The 17,046-nt window shown below is 41.9% G+C and overlaps 7 protein-coding genes across 7 annotated transcripts; 4 read left to right on the top strand and 3 right to left on the bottom strand.

Annotated features, from left to right (window-relative positions):
- Nucleotides 1-1,423: 1,423 nt before the first annotated feature.
- On the bottom strand, nucleotides 1,424-2,527 carry LOC145708568 (uncharacterized). Its single transcript, XM_081786253.1, has 4 exons — nucleotides 2,384-2,527; nucleotides 2,162-2,337; nucleotides 1,995-2,118; nucleotides 1,424-1,802 (listed from the first exon to the last, which is right to left on the bottom strand). Exons 1-4 carry the CDS (start codon nucleotides 2,452-2,454, stop codon nucleotides 1,565-1,567), a joined length of 609 nt encoding a protein of 202 aa, XP_081642379.1. The 5' UTR covers nucleotides 2,455-2,527; the 3' UTR covers nucleotides 1,424-1,564.
- A 1,629-nt stretch (nucleotides 2,528-4,156) lies between these two features.
- On the bottom strand, nucleotides 4,157-5,587 carry LOC145708100 (uncharacterized). Its single transcript, XM_081785722.1, has 5 exons — nucleotides 5,267-5,587; nucleotides 4,760-5,223; nucleotides 4,586-4,714; nucleotides 4,341-4,548; nucleotides 4,157-4,297 (listed from the first exon to the last, which is right to left on the bottom strand). The coding sequence occupies exons 2-5, from the start codon at nucleotides 4,882-4,884 to the stop codon at nucleotides 4,181-4,183; spliced, it is 579 nt and encodes a 192-aa protein (XP_081641848.1). The 5' UTR covers nucleotides 4,885-5,223; nucleotides 5,267-5,587; the 3' UTR covers nucleotides 4,157-4,180.
- A 566-nt stretch (nucleotides 5,588-6,153) lies between these two features.
- On the bottom strand, nucleotides 6,154-7,411 carry LOC145709452 (uncharacterized). The gene is made up of 4 exons (XM_081787135.1): nucleotides 7,278-7,411; nucleotides 6,735-6,970; nucleotides 6,568-6,692; nucleotides 6,154-6,506 (listed from the first exon to the last, which is right to left on the bottom strand). The coding sequence occupies exons 1-4, from the start codon at nucleotides 7,388-7,390 to the stop codon at nucleotides 6,270-6,272; spliced, it is 711 nt and encodes a 236-aa protein (XP_081643261.1). The 5' UTR covers nucleotides 7,391-7,411; the 3' UTR covers nucleotides 6,154-6,269.
- Nucleotides 7,412-8,012: 601 nt separating this feature from the next.
- On the top strand, nucleotides 8,013-8,845 carry LOC145708197 (uncharacterized). The gene is made up of 4 exons (XM_081785849.1): nucleotides 8,013-8,227; nucleotides 8,335-8,481; nucleotides 8,562-8,618; nucleotides 8,668-8,845. The coding sequence occupies exons 1-4, from the start codon at nucleotides 8,186-8,188 to the stop codon at nucleotides 8,797-8,799; spliced, it is 378 nt and encodes a 125-aa protein (XP_081641975.1). The 5' UTR covers nucleotides 8,013-8,185; the 3' UTR covers nucleotides 8,800-8,845.
- LOC145708196 (uncharacterized) lies at nucleotides 8,816-9,611 on the top strand. Its single transcript, XM_081785848.1, has 5 exons — nucleotides 8,816-8,922; nucleotides 8,963-9,055; nucleotides 9,119-9,183; nucleotides 9,228-9,382; nucleotides 9,434-9,611. The coding sequence occupies exons 1-5, from the start codon at nucleotides 8,851-8,853 to the stop codon at nucleotides 9,526-9,528; spliced, it is 480 nt and encodes a 159-aa protein (XP_081641974.1). The 5' UTR covers nucleotides 8,816-8,850; the 3' UTR covers nucleotides 9,529-9,611.
- Nucleotides 9,612-12,466: 2,855 nt separating this feature from the next.
- On the top strand, nucleotides 12,467-13,806 carry LOC145709306 (uncharacterized). Its single transcript, XM_081786985.1, has 5 exons — nucleotides 12,467-12,622; nucleotides 12,666-12,890; nucleotides 12,935-13,188; nucleotides 13,234-13,503; nucleotides 13,746-13,806. Exons 1-5 carry the CDS (start codon nucleotides 12,467-12,469, stop codon nucleotides 13,804-13,806), a joined length of 966 nt encoding a protein of 321 aa, XP_081643111.1.
- Nucleotides 13,807-14,215: 409 nt separating this feature from the next.
- Nucleotides 14,216-16,091, top strand: LOC145708273 (uncharacterized). The gene is made up of 8 exons (XM_081785928.1): nucleotides 14,216-14,332; nucleotides 14,376-14,608; nucleotides 14,718-14,891; nucleotides 14,939-15,143; nucleotides 15,198-15,383; nucleotides 15,429-15,522; nucleotides 15,566-15,715; nucleotides 15,872-16,091. The coding sequence occupies exons 1-8, from the start codon at nucleotides 14,302-14,304 to the stop codon at nucleotides 15,948-15,950; spliced, it is 1,152 nt and encodes a 383-aa protein (XP_081642054.1). The 5' UTR covers nucleotides 14,216-14,301; the 3' UTR covers nucleotides 15,951-16,091.
- Nucleotides 16,092-17,046: the final 955 nt, after the last annotated feature.

The raw sequence follows: 17,046 nt of genomic DNA, 5'->3' as shown, positions 1-17,046 counted from the left end.
TAACAAAGCTAAGAACATGAACTATATTAATTTCACATTGAATGGTGGTTGGTGGGGTTGGGGACGAAACTGAGATTGATCAACTAAGACTTCCCCGGCCTTTGTCAAGCCCCTTAAATTTAAAAACCAAGGAACGGGGCTGAAACGGCCCGAAGGGCCGTCAAGCCCCTTAAATTTAAAAACCAAGGAACGGGGCTGAAACGGCCCGAAGGGCCGTCAAGCCCTTAAATTTAAAACCAAGGAACGGGGCTGAAACGGCCCGAAGGGCCGTCAAGCCCTTAAATTTAAAAACCAAGGAACGGGGCTGAAACGGCCCGAAGGGCCGTCAAGCCCCTTAAATTTAAAAACCAAGGAACGGGGCTGAAACGGCCCGAAGGGCCGTCAAGCCCCTTAAATTTAAAAACCAAGGAACGGGGCTGAAACGGCCCGAAGGGCCGTCAAGCCCTTAAATTTAAAAACCAAGGAACGGGGCTGAAACGGCCCGAAGGGCCGTCAAGCCCCTTAAATTTAAAAACCAAGGAACGGGGCTGAAACGGCCCGAAGGGCCGTCAAGCCCTTAAATTTAAAAACCAAGGAACGGGGCTGAAACGGCCCGAAGGGCCGTCAAGCCCTTAAATTTAAAAACCAAGGAACGGGGCTGAAACGGCCCGAAGGGCCGTCAAGCCCCTTAAATTTAAAACCAAGGAACGGGGCTGAAACGGCCCGAAGGGCCGTCAAGCCCCTTAAATTTAAAAACCAAGGAACGGGGCTGAAACGGCCCGAAGGGCCGTCAAGCCCCTTAAATTTAAAAACCAAGGAACGGGGCTGAAACGGCCCGAAGGGCCGTCAAGCCCCTTAAATTTAAAAACCTTCTTCCCCGCTGCTCCCGCAGCCCCGCGGGAGCATTTTTGAGTTTTCGCGGCGCGGGAAGGGGCGGGAAGAAGGCGGGAAAGAACAATTTACGGCGGGAGCGGGGGAGGGGGAAAGACCACGAGAAAATCTCGAGGGAGCGGGGGAGGGGGAAAGAATATCCAAATATCTTGGGGGAGCGGGGGCGCGGGAGAAATTTTGCTCCCCCGCTCCCGCGGGGGCTCGCGGGACCTTGCGGCGCGGGAAATTTCGAACTCTGCTTTGGGCACTGAGCACCGTACTCAGTCTTACCAGTATGATTCAGAACGACAGCGTAAACGGGGATGCTTAGCTGAGGGTCCTTTCCCTTACGAAGCCAATGCAAGTCTTTTTCAGAGATATTGCATGTTTGCTTTTCTTCGTAAGAAAGATCTACCATCTTCTGCGAAAACTAATAAAGAGAGGATTGGAAATAGTAACTTTACCTGCGTGGAAGGAGTTTTTAAAGTGAAGGTTTTTTGATAACAATAAATTTTCAATAAGTTTTATCTAGAGAAGATAGCAATTTTAGTTTCACACCAACAAAGAATACATGACATTAGGTCCAGCCTTTATTTCAGAAAAGATAGTTGAAAGAGAAAAATATTTAACCAGAAATATTTGGGAAGGCCCCACCTGGGGGAGAGTTTTAATTATCAGAAAAGTCTATAACATGTGATGGTCAACGATGATTTAATCAAAGCAGTCGATTCGCAATGGTGCCAAGGACGACAACGACGATTGGCGCAAGTACTCGTGGCGATTTGAGTTTGGAAAGCAGCGCCCTCAGCCGGTGAGCGCGTTTCTTGGGCTTCTTTTCTTCCTCCGGTATCGAGTTGAGTCGTTTCTTTTCCCATTCGAGGGAGATTTTCTTCAAGTCCAGTGAGATTGCTGTTGATTTGACTGAGTTGAGACATCGAGGGCTTGGCGCAGAGCTAGAATAATAATATTTATGAGGTTGGATGATTACTGAGTTCTTCTCAAGAAAGAAAAAGCGAGACATGAGACATTTGCCAAGTCAGGCGCGCCCTTACTACGTGATTAGTGCTAATATTAGCTTTAGTATTTCTTCGGATTATTTCGTCAAAAAAGGGAAAACCGCAGACTTGTCTATCGGTGTTACTTACAAAGTTCTAGAACGAAATCCTCCACTTGAGGGCGATCCTCGGGAAGAGCTGTTACCGCAGGTGGTATTGGCCCGGACTGGGCGGAGACGGAGGGTTGGGTTCACTCGGGTGATGATTTCATTCGCTACGAATTCAGTAAAATTAGAGATTTTGATGGAAACACTTACAGTGGCGCTTGACTTCTCGAGCCTGACGAATCTCGTCAGCGGAGCTTCGTCGTTTTATCTCCGTCCAGTCTCCATCTACCTCATGCTCCTCGAGGAAGACGTCTTTTTCAGGATCGAAGCCCTGGAGATCTTCGGAATTGACGGAACTGACTCTTGACACAGTTCTTTTGCTCGATCTTTAAAATTTCTCTCATTCGAAAAGCAAAAAAAAGCGCATCTTACCTTGTTTTCATTCTATTTTTATTCTCGTTGTTGGTTGACATGCTTCGTGGTTGATTTCTCGAAGGGATCATTTTTCATAACTTTTTGAAAAAAGAGTTATTTTTTGTTCGATTACTATGATTCGATTGATAAATGTGAGTGAGTTTTTACGGTACGCCACTTATAATGGCTCACCATTCTGGTAGGGCAAATAAAGTCAGTAAGCAAATAGTCTATTTCTACTATTCTATGGAATCACGATGGATCCCCTACCTATGGGCCGCATGGGGAGGGCGCATGGGGTCACATGTATCACATTGTGGTCCTAATCGACAGGAGAACATCGCAACACTTGCATAACAGGAAACATAAGGGAAAAGGTGACTCAAATGCTCTGCGCGTGCCCAGATTGCCATAGATACTGTCCGATGATGGTCAATTTAGGAAAGCGACACTTCACTTCATTATCAAACATTAAATAAAGGAAAGAAAGTTAGAGTTGAAAACTAGAAAGCATCATATGAATCGAATCCGCTGCTTTCTGGTAGAATAATACGTAATCTTCCGACTGAGCAAATAGAGCTGGAATGATCTTGAAGACTTCTTCGTTTCAGTGGTTGGTAAATTCAAATGGTCGCTATGATTACATTTTTTCGACAAGATTTTTTAATGATGCTCCCTAAACAAGAGAATTCCATTCATGTGGAATCATGCTTTTTAGTTTTCAAGCTGATTATTTATAAGAAATTCTAACTAGTTAATCGTATACGTTAGTTGGTTTATTTATAATAATATCGTTATTTGCCGTGGAATATCGTTCAGAGCTGAGAAATCATCATTTTTTTTCGTTGAAATCAACGAGGAGTATAATTGAATCTTTCCCTTTTTTGAGACATAAAAAGGTTAAAGTGCGATTGCTGACCTTGAAAGAAGTCTCCTCACGTGCCCTTTTTGATCTTATGACAGTAAGATCGAGCTTTCGTGGCCCTAGAAGCACGTGTGCCAAACAAGCGCGTAATTACGAAAGAAAAAAAGTAGCAGTGATTTCAGTGGCTTTTACACGCCCATCACGTTTTTCTGTCGATAAAAGACTCCTCAATGATTGCTCTATTGCTGGAAAGAAAGTGAAGCTCCTGTCGAAAGTAGAAGCCACGTGGATAAACATTATCATGTCGGAAATAATAGCAGCGCCCAGCCGCTTCCTGCTCCTCTCGCTCCTCGTGATTCTGCTTCCAAGCACTTTACGTGTCAAAATTGACCAGTAAGTAAATAAATACTTGAAAGTTGGAACATCGAACTTCTGAAGGAACAAAAAAAGAAAGCGATAGCATGATCGGAGCTAGCTATAATCGTCATTTATTCTCTGAAAACAAGCTCGAATGCTTGGTCAACCAGATTCATTGATTGTCCTTGAATAGAAAGTTATTACAGTTGATAGATTTTCAAACAAACAATTTACTATTCGGTAGCTTCAGTAGAACCTAATTATAGTTTTTTTTTCGTAGAAGTATTTGACAATCAGCGAGCAGAGATGAGTTTCAACTGTGAGAATTGAGCGTAAGATAATTCCAAACTTACACACGAATAAATTGCCCTCTGAAAACAACATCCGGTCAAGCTACTCCGAAATTCCCAAGAGCTTGTTATGACAGCATTCGTCTGATTTTAGAGACATTTTCAATCACAAAATGTGCCTCTTTTCTCAGCACGGAGCATTCGCCTTTTCTCCCAAGGTATCACGCTTTCTTTTCCAAGCAAAAACAACATGACAAGAAAAAATACAAAATTTATTCCGCAAAAAACAATCAGCAGGAGAGTTTATAAGCGGGAGTTCATCAAACGGATTTGATCCTTTGATTCGAACTCGCGAAGCTCTTCTGGACATCGTTTCATGTCATACTCGCAGACAGCCATAATCTTCATCATCATTTTGTTCTAGGAAAAAAATTAAGTTATTTAAATAGCTTCAGAAGCAAACCCATTGGCGCTTTGAATGCCTCTCCTTTTCTCCGAATCGTTCGTTGATAAAGTTCTTCAATTTTTCGTAAAACGCCTCGACACCAAAATCTTCATTGAAGAAAAGGTCACTCGCCCCACCGTTGAATTTCTTTGATCGCTTCGTTCCTTTCGGGTTTTTCAGTGAGCCCATCTGCTTCAAAGTGCGTTCTAATTTCATCAAATGTTTCCTAGGAGAGTTGAAAATTGTTTGAACGCCGCTCTTACTTGTATTTTGAGAGGTCTCTTTCATCCGTAGGTTCTTGATCTTCCGGAAGAGTGAATTTTTCAAGCGCGCTGTCGATGAAAAACTGAGTTGATTGCTCCATTGTCAGTTGGTCTGGCATCAAGAAGACTCTAAATACAGAGTCTTAACACTAGGTTTTAAAGCTTCTCCAGTACCTTCCGAGACATTGATTGGCAGTAAAAGCGCATCCAAGACAAGTAAAGCACCCTTCTAGCATCCAGCCACTCTTCGATTTTCCCCAGTAAGAGAAAGTTTGCCCTGTCAAAAAGGAAACATCCATGCGCCAGGTCCCATCAGGAAAGACGGCTCCGTTGGTTACTGTTGAATCTATGTCTGATCCGTCAAGAACTTCGTTGCCTTTACAAAGATTAAAGATAGAGTTCAACCGTTTCTCAAAAAATGTAAACAAAATAAATTCATAATTTAATCCATTCCTCGACCCTCAAACGCTTCTTTTTGCTCGATTCTACTCCCTTTTGTAATTGACGATAAATTCATTCTCATTTGGCCCCAGTTGGTATCCCACATGAAAATGGCCAAGAACTTGCCGTTCATGACCGGAATTCCTTTCCCGTTGAGAATTTTTTCTTGAAACGAAGTTGTCAAATTTGAAAAGTCGCTGAATACATCCAATCAAGTCACAAAAAGAAAAGAGGGCTTACCGAAGAACCATGTCCGCGGGAAGAATTTGCCGCTGAAGAGAGTTTTCCGTCTTCTCCACCGGAAGCGGAAATTTGTACTTGACAGTTTGCCCATCAACTTCTTTTTCTAGCTCAGTTCCCAAAAAGCGCGTAAAAACGCCGCTTTCTTCAAAGATCTTTTTGTCCATTTCCATGTAGTCGAGATCGACGTCAATGACTGATTCTAGTGGCACAACGGACGCGCCATACTCGTAATCAAAAAGAGGTTTGGGTTCGATTCTACTTCGCTGACTAGAAAGCGCTCAAAATGGCTTTGAAATGAATTCACAAAAGACCCCAAAAATGGGTCTAAATTTGAAAGCCGAGTTTCTTCAAACGGTTTGGAAACATTGTTCTTCCAATTCTGATTGTTTTTCGGTTTGTTCTCTCGACTCTGCCTCCAAGCCGGTTTTTCTCTGATCCGATAACCTCCTTCAAAGGTTTTTCTCTCTCCATCAGCAGTGAAATAGCTCCCTACAACGCAAATGTTAACAAAAAAGAAGCTCAATTCCGAGTTTTCAACCTTTGTAGCCGCCGTATTTGATCGCCGCTGAAGCGAAATCAGTAAAACTCAGTAAAAAACAAAAAACGCCGGTGAAAACGCGCATCTCGTTTAGAAAAAATGAGAAATGATTGAAGAAGAAATTATTTTATCGCGAATATCATCATTTGGATCGGTTTAGAATGGCTGAACGAATTGGAACAACTTTTGAATTAGACATGGCTGACGTGACACAACGTTTTTCAGAAAAGGAACCTGCGAACGTGAAATCATTCCTCTCAGCTTGTGAACAAAAGTCTAGTCCTTTTACCCCTTACTTTTTGTTCAATAATTTTATCTAGTAGAAATTTTTTATTGTGGAGACCTTAATAAGCAACAGATTTCATTCAAAGACGAAGAAATTTCCGACTTGGCAATGTCGAGAATATTAACAGTGAGGTGAAGATGAAGAAATGAACTGACACTATTCTGAAGAGCCTTGCTTCAAGCTTTGCCTGAGTGAGCTGCCTTCTCACTCTGCTTTTTCTTCTGTTGAAAGGTCATTATATTTGGGACGGCGCAAGTGACAGCGGCATCGAGTTTTTGTTGCTTGGCATCAACCTTTTTTTGGATAGAAGAAAGCGACGTCTTCAGTGTTTTCAATTCTTCTTCAGCAGTTTTTAACGCTTCCTCGGTTCGTTCAGCTTCAATCGTCGCTTTTTTCAATGCTTGTTTGGCCTCCTAAACTCAGATGTTTAGCTTATCAACCTTTCAAAACATAGAATTAAAATAGGAATCCTACCTCATCCTCGCCCTTTCTTTTTCTGAGATTAATCTCAGCTTCTTCGATTTTCTTCTCGATTTTGATTTCTTCTTCTACTTCTTTTTGGTAGTCCCGCTGCGAGTTGCACATCTCACGACGCAATTCTTCGTAAAATATTATTTAAAATGCATAAAAAGCGCTGTTACCGTAATTGATCTTTCTAACTGCATCTTTGCAGCATCTACCATTCACGAAATCGTTGAAGCTTTGATGTATTGGGCACTTTCTCGCTGGACATTTAAACAATTTTTTGTTATATTCTTCGATTGGCTCTCGCGTAGGTACGTTGTTATCGTTTTTCGACTCCTGGAGAAAGCAAATTTGACAGGTGGTGTAAACACTAGCAGTGGTTTTGTATATCTTGATTACTTTCATCGTATGACTAAATGATGAAAGTCAAAAATCCGTTAAAATCGGGACGCTCTTGCCTCAAAACAAGGAACTGTAGTATGGCTTCGAAGTTCGGCCACCCTCATTTTAGGATAGTGTTAGGGGGGTTCCAAGGGGGCGAAGCCCCCTACGTTAGGCCTTAGGGTTAGGAACTGCGCACTTTCACCTAGGGGCCCTTAGAAGGACTAGGAAAAATTAAAAAATCAAATTTTACTTGGCCGAATTTGGAGGTCATGCTACCTTAGAAACATGCTAAATCGAGAACGTAAAATAGGTAAGCGCAATTTATTAAATTTTACCGGTCACAGGAATGACAACCACGAGCATTCGCTATGGCCATGTGTTTGAATACAAAATTGATAGGCTCTCCTCCTTCAACTTGATGTTTGAATACAACTTGTTCTCCGAGCATATCTTCTCTCTTTCAGAATAAATCACAAAAATGAAAGGAGTTTGGCAAAATGAAGACAAAGAAAATTGAGTTCTATTCGCGCACCTGCTGATTTTTCAACAATATATGTTTTTATTGAATGATATTATTGAAGCAAAGAAAGTTTGAGCATTGTTAGATTTTTTTTTGTTTCATGAAATTTTCGTTATAGAAGTTGGGTCTTAAGAAATTCAAAAGTGTTTTTTCCCAAGTTGTTTCGATAGGTGTCGACTTCTGGTAATCTTCTGTGGTCTCATGGAAAAACAAATACGTCAAAGAATTAGGGTCGTTCAGAACCCTGGTATTTGACCGTTTCTCACTTCGCTCTGGATTAAATTTGGATTCTCGTTTGATCTTTGATTTTATTGTCGAACTAAAGAACAGCTGCAGAAAGTTATTAATTTCATCGTTAATGTCGTTAAAAGTTTATTTGGCGCGGCGCCACGTTGATTTGCAGTACAAACGAGTGGCTCTAGAATCGTCAGGGCTTAGCACTTCCACGGGATGCTCTTCTGAAGGAGTCTGAGGTTTGGTTGGCTTTGGCAAGGTGCCTAGCTCTCCCCATAACTGAGTTCGCTCTGTAAATGAGTAAGAGTACTGTCTGTAGTGGGACTGTCGAGATTACCAAATACTGATTTAGGGAGATACTGAGGGAGCGACCCCAGTTCAGTCGCAAAAGACACTCCACGCTCCATCGAAATCGAAAATCGAACTTTTCAGATTTTGAGAGATTCAACCAGAAGAAATCAAAAGAGAGAAAGAGAGCGCAAAGAAAAAATGGCAGAACCTACGACTGGCGGTTTTATGAGCACTACGCAGGCGCGGATCAATCTCTCAAATTCCTCAGATTCGACAACGAGTCATTTACTTTACGATTGATTCTCTGACTTCTTCGGAGAGAGAGAGAAAGAGAGATCCGGAAATAGGCGGCTGTGATTTTGACCGAATCGATGGCGGAACTCAACAGTAGTTCTCCAGTCATTCCAGAGACTGTAATGCCGACTGAAGCTTTCTTGACGACCACAGGGAGTGAAGACTTTATTACGAACGCAACTTCTATTGCAGCAACACAGGAAAAAGTCGGATAGAATCAAGAGCAAAAAAGTGATTGTCATAAATTTATGAGAAATATTTTACTATCCGAAAAATGAAGACATCGAAAGTGAATTTCGTCGAGTGGGATTTGGACTTGGATATTCGAAACACAATCGTAACTCATTCATTTTCCCTTCATTACGCGGTAAACAACGCTAATTCAGAGCTCAAATGCGGGATGGGAAATCGCCTTTGCCTGGATAACCATCATCTTCGCCGTCGTTATCGCCCTCTATGGGAACAGTAGCAATTCCAGAGCTCTAGAGATTCTTCTATTTGCTCCGTTTTTTTTCTGAGCTCATTAAAATAGCCCCTACGTTTTCGGCTCTGATAGATTGATCACTGGAATGAACGTCGCTACCGAAATGATGGAGTTTTTCTTCCCTGTCCAGTACGTCGGCAAACCAGCTTCAGAAAAAGTAAAAAACTATTTCACCTCTCAAAAATTCTTGATTTTAGATAACATACTACTCTCACGAAGCATATGTCTCGAAGATACGAAGATTTTCCCTCTACATTGCTCTTACCATGACTGGAATCTCCCTTTTTGAGGTAATCTCAGAATCAAATTTCTCCATAATAATTTCTATAAGAATTTTCTATGAAAAATTTTAGTACATGGTCGGTCAAATCGGCAGCTGCGCTTTGGCTGATCACGAAAACGGCGGAGGAAGTCCAACGTAATCAATCATTAGGTTATTCTATCATGCATGTTTTTGTTCAGGGCGCTTCATGCTCACGTGGTTCTCTGCGTTTTCGCCGGCGTTTTGTCCTTCTCCCTGACCGTTGCCGCCATGTTGATGTTCAAACGCGGCTTTCTTCCTGAAGTGATGATGGTCTACGGAATTCGCAATGCTTTCATGGTCTTTTTCTTTACATGTAAAATCTTCATTCTTGTTTCTTTCGCGCTTATTGAATTGTTCTTTTCAGCTACTTGGGTGCATGCGATGGGTTTTGACAAGAAAATGAACGACTCGCTGAATTCATTAAAATCCGGCATTGACGACTTCCGCGGGAACTTTTAAATCGCCTTAATTACTACAACTATCAACTGCTCCCTTTTTTTCGCTAATCCATGCTACTATAAGAAGAAGAATAAACTCAAGTTCAGAAACTTCAAGCTTCAAAATCAAACGATCCTCAAAAATATTTCCTTTCTCGCGCTCTCTCTCTCTCATTCTCTCGCTCATTCGGGCGAGAGGACTACACTTGGCTTTGGACGTGCTCCAAGTTTTCCGAAAGAATTTGAAAAAGTGATTTTATAAACACTTCCTTAACTTGTGTTTGTGGTGGCGGCAAGGCCATTGTGTGCCCAAATATTTGGCTCATCCAGTTGATTGCTCCTCAAAGGGGTTCCAAACTTGCCCACTTTTTAACTAACTTTTTACGTTTATCGACGAAATTATACATAATAGAGACCAAAAACATATAGAGAGAAAGAGAGAAAATGCGGCTGCTACGCCCTCTATGGTGCATTCTAAGGTAAAACCTAGAACTATTTCCTTATTCAAATCTCAACAAAAAGTAGCTCTATCTTTGCTGCTGACCCATTTGTCGTGGAAGTTGGCAGAGAACCTCGCGCAAATTCGAGAGATGCAATTACGGCCTTGGCTGACAGACTCCTCGAAGCAGAAAACAACATCGCCAAGATCAGCAACAACCAGAAACAACAAACAACAGATCTGAACAATTTTCATTATCAGAAAAACGAGAACGAAGTGCGCCTTATCAATCTCGAGAAGAACTTACAGAGTCTTGAGTCTGGCCTACAAACCTGCCTCGAAGCTGGAAAATCGAACAGAAACGCACAAGAATCGCTGAGAAAATTAATTCGAAACAAGTTCAAAGGAGAGTCTACTAGGACCAAGATGATAAATAACAAGATCAATCGTCTGGAAACAAAAGTTCTAGCGCTCGAAGCAAACTCTAGAAGTTCTACTGACCGTTTGGAGACCAGTACAATCTTCCCGAATATTGATAAGGGGTTTAAAATTGAGGAATTTTCTGCAAGTTGGATTTTCTTCAAAAAGTTCTTTAAATTTTAAACCCAATTTTTGAAAAGGATGACTTCATGAGCGTTCTTGCCGAGTTGGAAAACCGCGTCGAAATGATCGAAAACTACCGAGAGAAAGTTCTGAAGCCAGAAATAACGGAGAATCTTCGAAAAATGGAGATCAAAATCGAACAAGTCGAGGAGAATATTTCATCAATCCCTCAAACGAGCTCTACTCAAAATAATGAGGTCAACAATGGAAAGTATCAAGCAATGCGTGATCGACTAAGCCAGTTAGAAGGCACTCAAAACTCAATAAAAGTCAATTACGAGAAACTTATTGAGCAGTCCAAGGAAGGGTTCGAAAGCAAAAACGATCGTCGTTATTGATAAAGATTAAATTCAACCCTGGGCAGTACATGAGCGAAGGATATGCACAAAAATTCTACGTGAGCAAGGAACTATCAAGGCTGAACGACACGCTGACTCGAGAAATCAACGAGGTGAAATTCTCCATGGCTCAAATGGACGACTGCTGCTTGAGAAAAGACCCTTCAGAAGCTGAGCCAGTTGCGGCGGACTATCTTTACGATGAAAAATTCAGCGACATTGATGACAAAATCAGAGACATTTATGAAAGAATAAACTTCAGGAAAAGATTTAGGAAACAAAAAACTATTTGAAAAAATAAAAATACAAACTCCAATGTAATCTCAATGAAAGATTCAACAACGCCGAGTCCACCCACTCCCATTCCTATCTAGAAGGCGTCATTCAGAAACTCGAGGACGACCTGAACGAGACGGTTCAAAACGTTTTCCGAAATCGCACCCTCCTAAACAATAAAATTAACCAGAACTCGTTGCAGATCGTCGCGCAGCAGAAGAATATCGACGACATGAAAGATCGGGATTTGCAACGGGAGAAAATGCTCTCAATGCTGCAGTTTGACATGAGCCAGGAAGGAGTTAATCGATCTTAAAAAATCGCAAATTGGGATTTTTTGTAATATAATATAATATAAGAACCATAAAGGAGTCATTAATCTTCAACTCGCAAAAGATCCGATCCACGACGGAAAGCAACTCACTCAAGTTCCAAAATCAAATCACCTCGCTTGACCACGAAAACACGAATTTGCGCAATCAATACCGAGAGAACTACTCCAAGCTTGTTTCGTTGAATTCCAAGCTCAACTATGCCGACAACTATGCCGACGAGTTTAGTGAGCTAGAAAAGCTCAGTCGCGATGCGATCATTCAAGGTTTTTTTTCGTCTCCTTTTCTGCAATTTGAGACTTTTCTAGCATCGACGTTGAAGTCTCAAGTAGGCGTTTTCCAAAACCGCTTGAGTGACATGAATTTGACCATGTTTACGCATTTGTACGCTCACGACAAAACTGTGGACTCCGTTTCGAGAGATATTCAACAAATGAAGAGCAGGTAGATTGAAAACCCAATTGCCAAAATTAATAAAAACAGATTAGAGCAGCAAAAAGACTCGCTTTCCTCGACGATCCAAGAAGTCCAAGTTGAACAGGGTGAATTGAGCGACAAGTTACGCGCGCTAACGAGTCGAATCGCCGATGGATTCTCGCTGAATGAAGAAGAAGTTGCTCGGATCCAGCAGAGTATGCATCACTTGGCGACCAATACTAATTTCGCCTCTGACTCGGACGAGATTACGATTTTAAAGAGCAACTTGAATCAAGTGCAAGTTACGCTTAGTGCGCAAGGAAGCTCTATTCAAGGTCTGTTTTCATCCAATTTTCAACCTCGGGATGATTTTTTCAGACATCAAAAACGAACAAAATACGATTCTCGAGCGAGTCCTTCTCGTCGAAACCAGCGATAGTGATGATAGTGCTCCTGATTTAAGAGTAGGGATCATAGATCTCATTTTTTCCGCGTTTTATTATTTATATATTGTGAGCCCTTGAATTTGGTGTTTTTGATGAGAGGCTAAAACAGATGAACACAACGATTTTCGCGAAAGAGGTGGAACTCAAGGCGGATGCGCGAGTAGTTTACGATGATTTCGCAGCAAAATATTTGGAAATCGTCGACTCATTGAGGGATCTGAATGTACGTAACTCGCAGATTCAACAGATGCTTTCTACAGTACAGGTAGCACATTTTCTATCATCGCTTCGATTCTAACTAAATGAAGGAGTCCCGACAATCTACTAGCTACAACGCAGTTCTCGACAAAATCGACAGTCTCGACAGTGCAATTTCAAGCTTGAACTCGACGACAGAAGACCTCTACGATAAAATTGAGGAGCTCGAGACAAACACAACTGAAAAGCTCTACAGATTAGAAGACACCATTTCTCCCAGATTCTCGAATCATCGATCGATGGTCCCGTCCGCCGAGTTGCAGCAGCTCCAAAATGTATTTTAGAAATTCTATTATTCTGAAATTAAACATGGTTTTAGATAGTGGAGAGGCATTCGCGACGAATCAATGAAATTTTTGTTAAAGTCAGCTCTGAAACTGCTTCTGCAGATGACCTGGAGGATTTGAGAGACGCAGTCAGTGACAGCGACCTTAGTGACACTGTTCAAGAGCTAGCATCGACCCTGACAAGGCTCCAAAGCGAAATGCTCGTCGGAAACGATCTGGAAAGGCTCTCGACTCGTGTGAAGGGAATACAAGACAAGTTTCACCGATTCCAGTCGACCAATCGCCTGTAAATTGCAGTACGAATTCCACAAAAAGTAATACCGTTTTCTAGGGCGATGAGCGATCTGAAAAGGGCAGTTGAAAATGCCAAGAACGAAAGAGGAGGCATCAGCAACGCAAATGGAGATAACGATGATGACTTCAATTCTAGCCCAGGAGTAGCTAGTAAATTGCGACGGCTGGGAATCACCGTGAGCAACCTAAGTAACAAGCAGAAGAGAATCATCGAAGGGTTCAACAATCAATCCAAATTCCTCAAAGAAGGACTAGACAGGATAGGAGAGTTGGAGAACTCCTGCTGCACTGCAGGGGACATCGATAGGTCAGTTGATTTCGTAGAGAGGGGCTATCATTCGAGCCTCTGATTCGAGCCATCTAATATCTCTGGAATCTAGGCTAGTGATTAGGATTAGGGACTGGGAACTCTTAGGAGTGGTCCGGGGGCGAAGCCCCCTGGCTAAGGCCTTAGGTGGGGGGGGGGTTAGGGTTAGGGGCAGCCGGAATCATTTCCCCCTACTACCGTTGATTTACTTTAATAAATTGGGACTAAATATATAAATTCAGTGATTATACCGATTATGACTCGCCATCTTCCTCCTCCTCCTCCTCTTCGTCGAGCAACTGAGTACCTAGAGAAATTGCTGCCATCTTCAGAAATTCATTATGAAATCTTAAAAATAGAAAAATCTACTTTCCTAAAACTTTGTATTTACTTTCAAACTGCGTTAATTTATAAATCAATAGCAAACAATCAAAAATCAAAAATTGTCTTTTGTTATTTTCATGCAGGATCCTTGTTGATTTCACTTTTTATTTTCGATAAATGATCAGAATGCTAAACAGTAGCAGGGGAGCATTACCATGCGGTGACCTTTGCTCAACGCCGCTGAGCGCGATTCTGGTGTCTTTATTTATTTTGGTAACCTGGCAACCGAACATATGAATTCACAGAGACTTCCAAAAGTGCAAAAGGGTAAATTGTGAGAGATGTCTGTCAAGGTGACGAGTCGGCGTGAAATGTCCCCTAACTTTTGCTTTCTAGGGCGAGAGCAGCTCGTCGACCAATTTGGGCAAGAGTCTCACCACGCTGCGCTGGCTACTAGACATCAATGCAAGTGTGATGAGCAGGAAACATGAAAAAGAAGACAAAGGTATTAAATTTTCAATTTTCAATTTTCAAACAACTTTTTGAAGTGGATGCAAATGGAAATAAAAAACCTTCGCATTCGTATGCTGATCTCATCCGAATGGCGATAGAATCCACTTCGACGCGGCAAATGACGCTCAATCAAATTTACGAATACGTGCTAGAGAACTTTCCCTACTACAGAAGCGCCACTCACGGCTGGAAAAACTCGATCCGACACAACTTGAGTCTATCAGCTTGTTTTCAAAAGGTTCAACGGCCAAAAGGACATCCTGGAAAGGTAAATTATATTTCAAGAATTACGCTCGATCGAGTCCAAAAGTTGGGCACAAAAAGAAAGGCCCGTCTTTGGATAACCCATAGTACCCATTAATGATGATGATTCTAAGGGTGGGTACTGGACGATCGATCCGAATCCGGCTCAGTCAGAGTTCGGCCGCCAGCGAAAACGGCCCGCGCCTCAGGCTGCTCTGGAGGACGCGCCCGAGGCGAAACGACCGGTTGGCCCAACAAAGGCCGAGATTGCCGGTGCATACAAGGAGGTCTATGAGCAAATCCTGAAGGTAAACAAAAGCGCGCTGATGATCTTAGCTTATCTCCGTTCTACTAGCCTATCGACAACGGGCAGATGCCGGCACAGGTCGATTTCTCCGCGCTTTTCAATCCGAATCAAACGAGCAGCAACTCTCTCTTCGATTATCCCTCCCAGCTCCCCAATCCAAGTACAGTTCCATCTTCCTGTTCAAGCAGTCGTTTGCCCTCGGTGTATTCTTTCCAAAACTCTCCTATGTCTACCCACTCTTCCGATGCACCAGGTAAGCAACGTTATTTTTCCTTGGCGACTTTCAAGAAACCTCTTTTCAAAACAGCTCCGTCACCCTGTTCGTCGAATCACTCTTCCGAGCAGTTTCAGTCTCCGAATCTCGATCTAGCTCCAAATGGCGGTACGGCTGTTTCAATCGCAGAATCATCAACAATGCAACAAGCAAGCTCATCTCTTTCTTCACAAGGACAGAAAGAAGGACACAAACTGCTTTTATCCCGCCAAGTTTCCGGTAAAAAACTCCGGAAAAAGAAGCTTTTTTTACTTTTTTTTTCAGACCCATTCAAGTCGTGCAATTTGACGGATCCACAAGGGCTAACGAGATCAACAAAGAATACGCCCGAGTTTCAAGAAATTCTCCGCCAACTCAAGTAAGCACTTTTTTCTATTTGAAAGACAAAGTTATTTTTTTAGAAAAGCAGAGAGCAATAACTGGGAGATACCGGGAAATCATCATCAACTGGCGGCGAGTCTGAGCGAAATTCTTTTCAGAAGTTTCAGAGAGCAACGAATTTATGATCTTGGAAGTGGATCATCTCAAAATCTTATGGATCAGAGCAACAGGTTTGCTTTGTTCACCGAGAATTAGGCTGTTTCCACTAAATTTTTTTCGAATAATACTTTTTTAAATATTTTTTTTTTAATTTTCTTCAAATTTTTTTTAATTTTTTTCGAATTTTTTTTAATTTTCTTCATTTTTTTTTCTTAGAGTATTTTAAGAACTGAAAATGGACACAACAGTTCCTCGGAAGACGAAATTCTTGGCGACGAAGACTACCTGCGTCTGGCAAATCAATGATTTTTACTACAATTTTCGGAAGACAGAAGTTACCTACACTAAAACCGTTCATTGTTTCCGAAGCGATAAAACTGCATTTTGTGTGTCTGCCCCTGACGATTATTATCTGCCCGGCGAAAGAAAATAAAATTACGCACTTTATGCTTATTATGATTTCCGGAAAACATGTGTCGTAGGAAGCTACTTCAAAAAAATAGCTCAAAAACAGCAAATTGAACAAGTCGGCCTCCGGAAATACTTTTGCTCCTGCAAAACTGTTGTTTCCCTTTAGCGGAGACCTGAGCTCGACAGCCTGTGTAGAAAACCTGTGTCAGGGTCTGAAATAGCTGAAATGAAAAGCCGCGCAGCGGTTTTTTAAAACGAAGCCGCAAAGCGGCTTCACTAATATAACAATTTCAATCTAGAAAAACTCTGGCGAAGCCGCTTTGCGGCTTCGTTTTTAAAAAGCCGCTGCGCGGCTTTTCATTTCAGCTATTTCAGACCCTGACTCAGGTTTTCTACACAGGCTGCCGAGCCTGGTCGGAGACTATCTGTTCCGAGACAGTACAGGAGTTGCCGATGTACAGTGCGAAGTAGCCGACAGGTTTGTGGCGTGTTGAAGTGAAATGAACAAAAGGTCGATTATTTTTGAGCGGTGCAGTTTCCATCTGGCATTTTGGGCACGCGCTTGACAAGTGTAATATATCACTCTCCATATAAAAATGTTGGCGTGTGTAATTAATCTGCATGATTGGAAAAGCTAATTGCCATGTCAAACCATCGCATTCGAACGATCCGCCAGAAGCATTTCAAAAAAGGGAGTAAAAATAAATATTTCCTGAATTTTCAAATTCTTAATTTTTCACCTTTTCCGCGCTTAAAATTAACCCGGAGCGGAGAAAATTGCGCAAAAGGTCGGCACTAGAATCGGCAACTGGAGCTGCCAAAGGCCTTTTCCCGTCCATTTCCCAGCAGAGAGAAGGGAGGAAAACAAATGATTCAGCAGGTAAAATTTTGATTTATATTTTTACAAATTTACTCGTAGCGATAAACTTCTTTGTCTTTTTACATGCCTGGGAAAGACTATCACAGTTACAGTAAGATATATGAAGAAAGA

The sequence above is a fragment of the Oikopleura dioica genome, chromosome XSR (genome assembly GCF_907165135.1).
Source record: "Oikopleura dioica chromosome XSR, OKI2018_I68_1.0, whole genome shotgun sequence".
Classification (NCBI taxonomy): Eukaryota; Metazoa; Chordata; class Appendicularia; order Copelata; family Oikopleuridae; genus Oikopleura; species Oikopleura dioica.
Note: the sequence above shows the minus strand (reverse complement) of the source record. Positions and strands in the feature narration are given on the sequence as shown.

Coding starts and splice junctions, on each gene's coding strand:
- LOC145708568 (XM_081786253.1), bottom strand. CDS start 2,454: ATGATCCCTTCGAGAAATCAACCACGAAGCATGTCAACCAACAACGAG. Junction 2,119..2,161: donor TCGAGAAGTCAAGCGCCACT/GTAAGTGTTTCC, acceptor CTGAATTCGTAG/CGAATGAAATCATCACCCGA. Junction 1,803..1,994: donor GGATTTCGTTCTAGAACTTT/GTAAGTAACACC, acceptor TTATTATTCTAG/CTCTGCGCCAAGCCCTCGAT.
- LOC145708100 (XM_081785722.1), bottom strand. CDS start 4,884: ATGGATGTTTCCTTTTTGACAGGGCAAACTTTCTCTTACTGGGGAAAA. Junction 4,715..4,759: donor GCCAATCAATGTCTCGGAAG/GTACTGGAGAAG, acceptor CTCTGTATTTAG/AGTCTTCTTGATGCCAGACC. Junction 4,298..4,340: donor GGCATTCAAAGCGCCAATGG/GTTTGCTTCTGA, acceptor TTTTTTTCCTAG/AACAAAATGATGATGAAGAT.
- LOC145709452 (XM_081787135.1), bottom strand. CDS start 7,390: ATGCTCGGAGAACAAGTTGTATTCAAACATCAAGTTGAAGGAGGAGAG. Junction 6,693..6,734: donor AGTTAGAAAGATCAATTACG/GTAACAGCGCTT, acceptor TATTTTACGAAG/AATTGCGTCGTGAGATGTGC. Junction 6,507..6,567: donor AAAGAAAGGGCGAGGATGAG/GTAGGATTCCTA, acceptor ATCTGAGTTTAG/GAGGCCAAACAAGCATTGAA.
- LOC145708197 (XM_081785849.1), top strand. CDS start 8,186: ATGGCAGAACCTACGACTGGCGGTTTTATGAGCACTACGCAG. Junction 8,228..8,334: donor GTTTTATGAGCACTACGCAG/GCGCGGATCAAT, acceptor ATCCGGAAATAG/GCGGCTGTGATTTTGACCGA. Junction 8,619..8,667: donor TGGATATTCGAAACACAATC/GTAACTCATTCA, acceptor ACGCTAATTCAG/AGCTCAAATGCGGGATGGGA.
- LOC145708196 (XM_081785848.1), top strand. CDS start 8,851: ATGAACGTCGCTACCGAAATGATGGAGTTTTTCTTCCCTGTCCAGTAC. Junction 8,923..8,962: donor GCAAACCAGCTTCAGAAAAA/GTAAAAAACTAT, acceptor TCTTGATTTTAG/ATAACATACTACTCTCACGA. Junction 9,184..9,227: donor AACGGCGGAGGAAGTCCAAC/GTAATCAATCAT, acceptor GTTTTTGTTCAG/GGCGCTTCATGCTCACGTGG.
- LOC145709306 (XM_081786985.1), top strand. CDS start 12,467: ATGAACACAACGATTTTCGCGAAAGAGGTGGAACTCAAGGCGGATGCG. Junction 12,891..12,934: donor AGTTGCAGCAGCTCCAAAAT/GTATTTTAGAAA, acceptor ACATGGTTTTAG/ATAGTGGAGAGGCATTCGCG. Junction 13,504..13,745: donor ACTGCAGGGGACATCGATAG/GTCAGTTGATTT, acceptor ATATAAATTCAG/TGATTATACCGATTATGACT.
- LOC145708273 (XM_081785928.1), top strand. CDS start 14,302: ATGAGCAGGAAACATGAAAAAGAAGACAAAG. Junction 14,333..14,375: donor ACATGAAAAAGAAGACAAAG/GTATTAAATTTT, acceptor AACTTTTTGAAG/TGGATGCAAATGGAAATAAA. Junction 15,384..15,428: donor TTTATCCCGCCAAGTTTCCG/GTAAAAAACTCC, acceptor TTTTTTTTTCAG/ACCCATTCAAGTCGTGCAAT.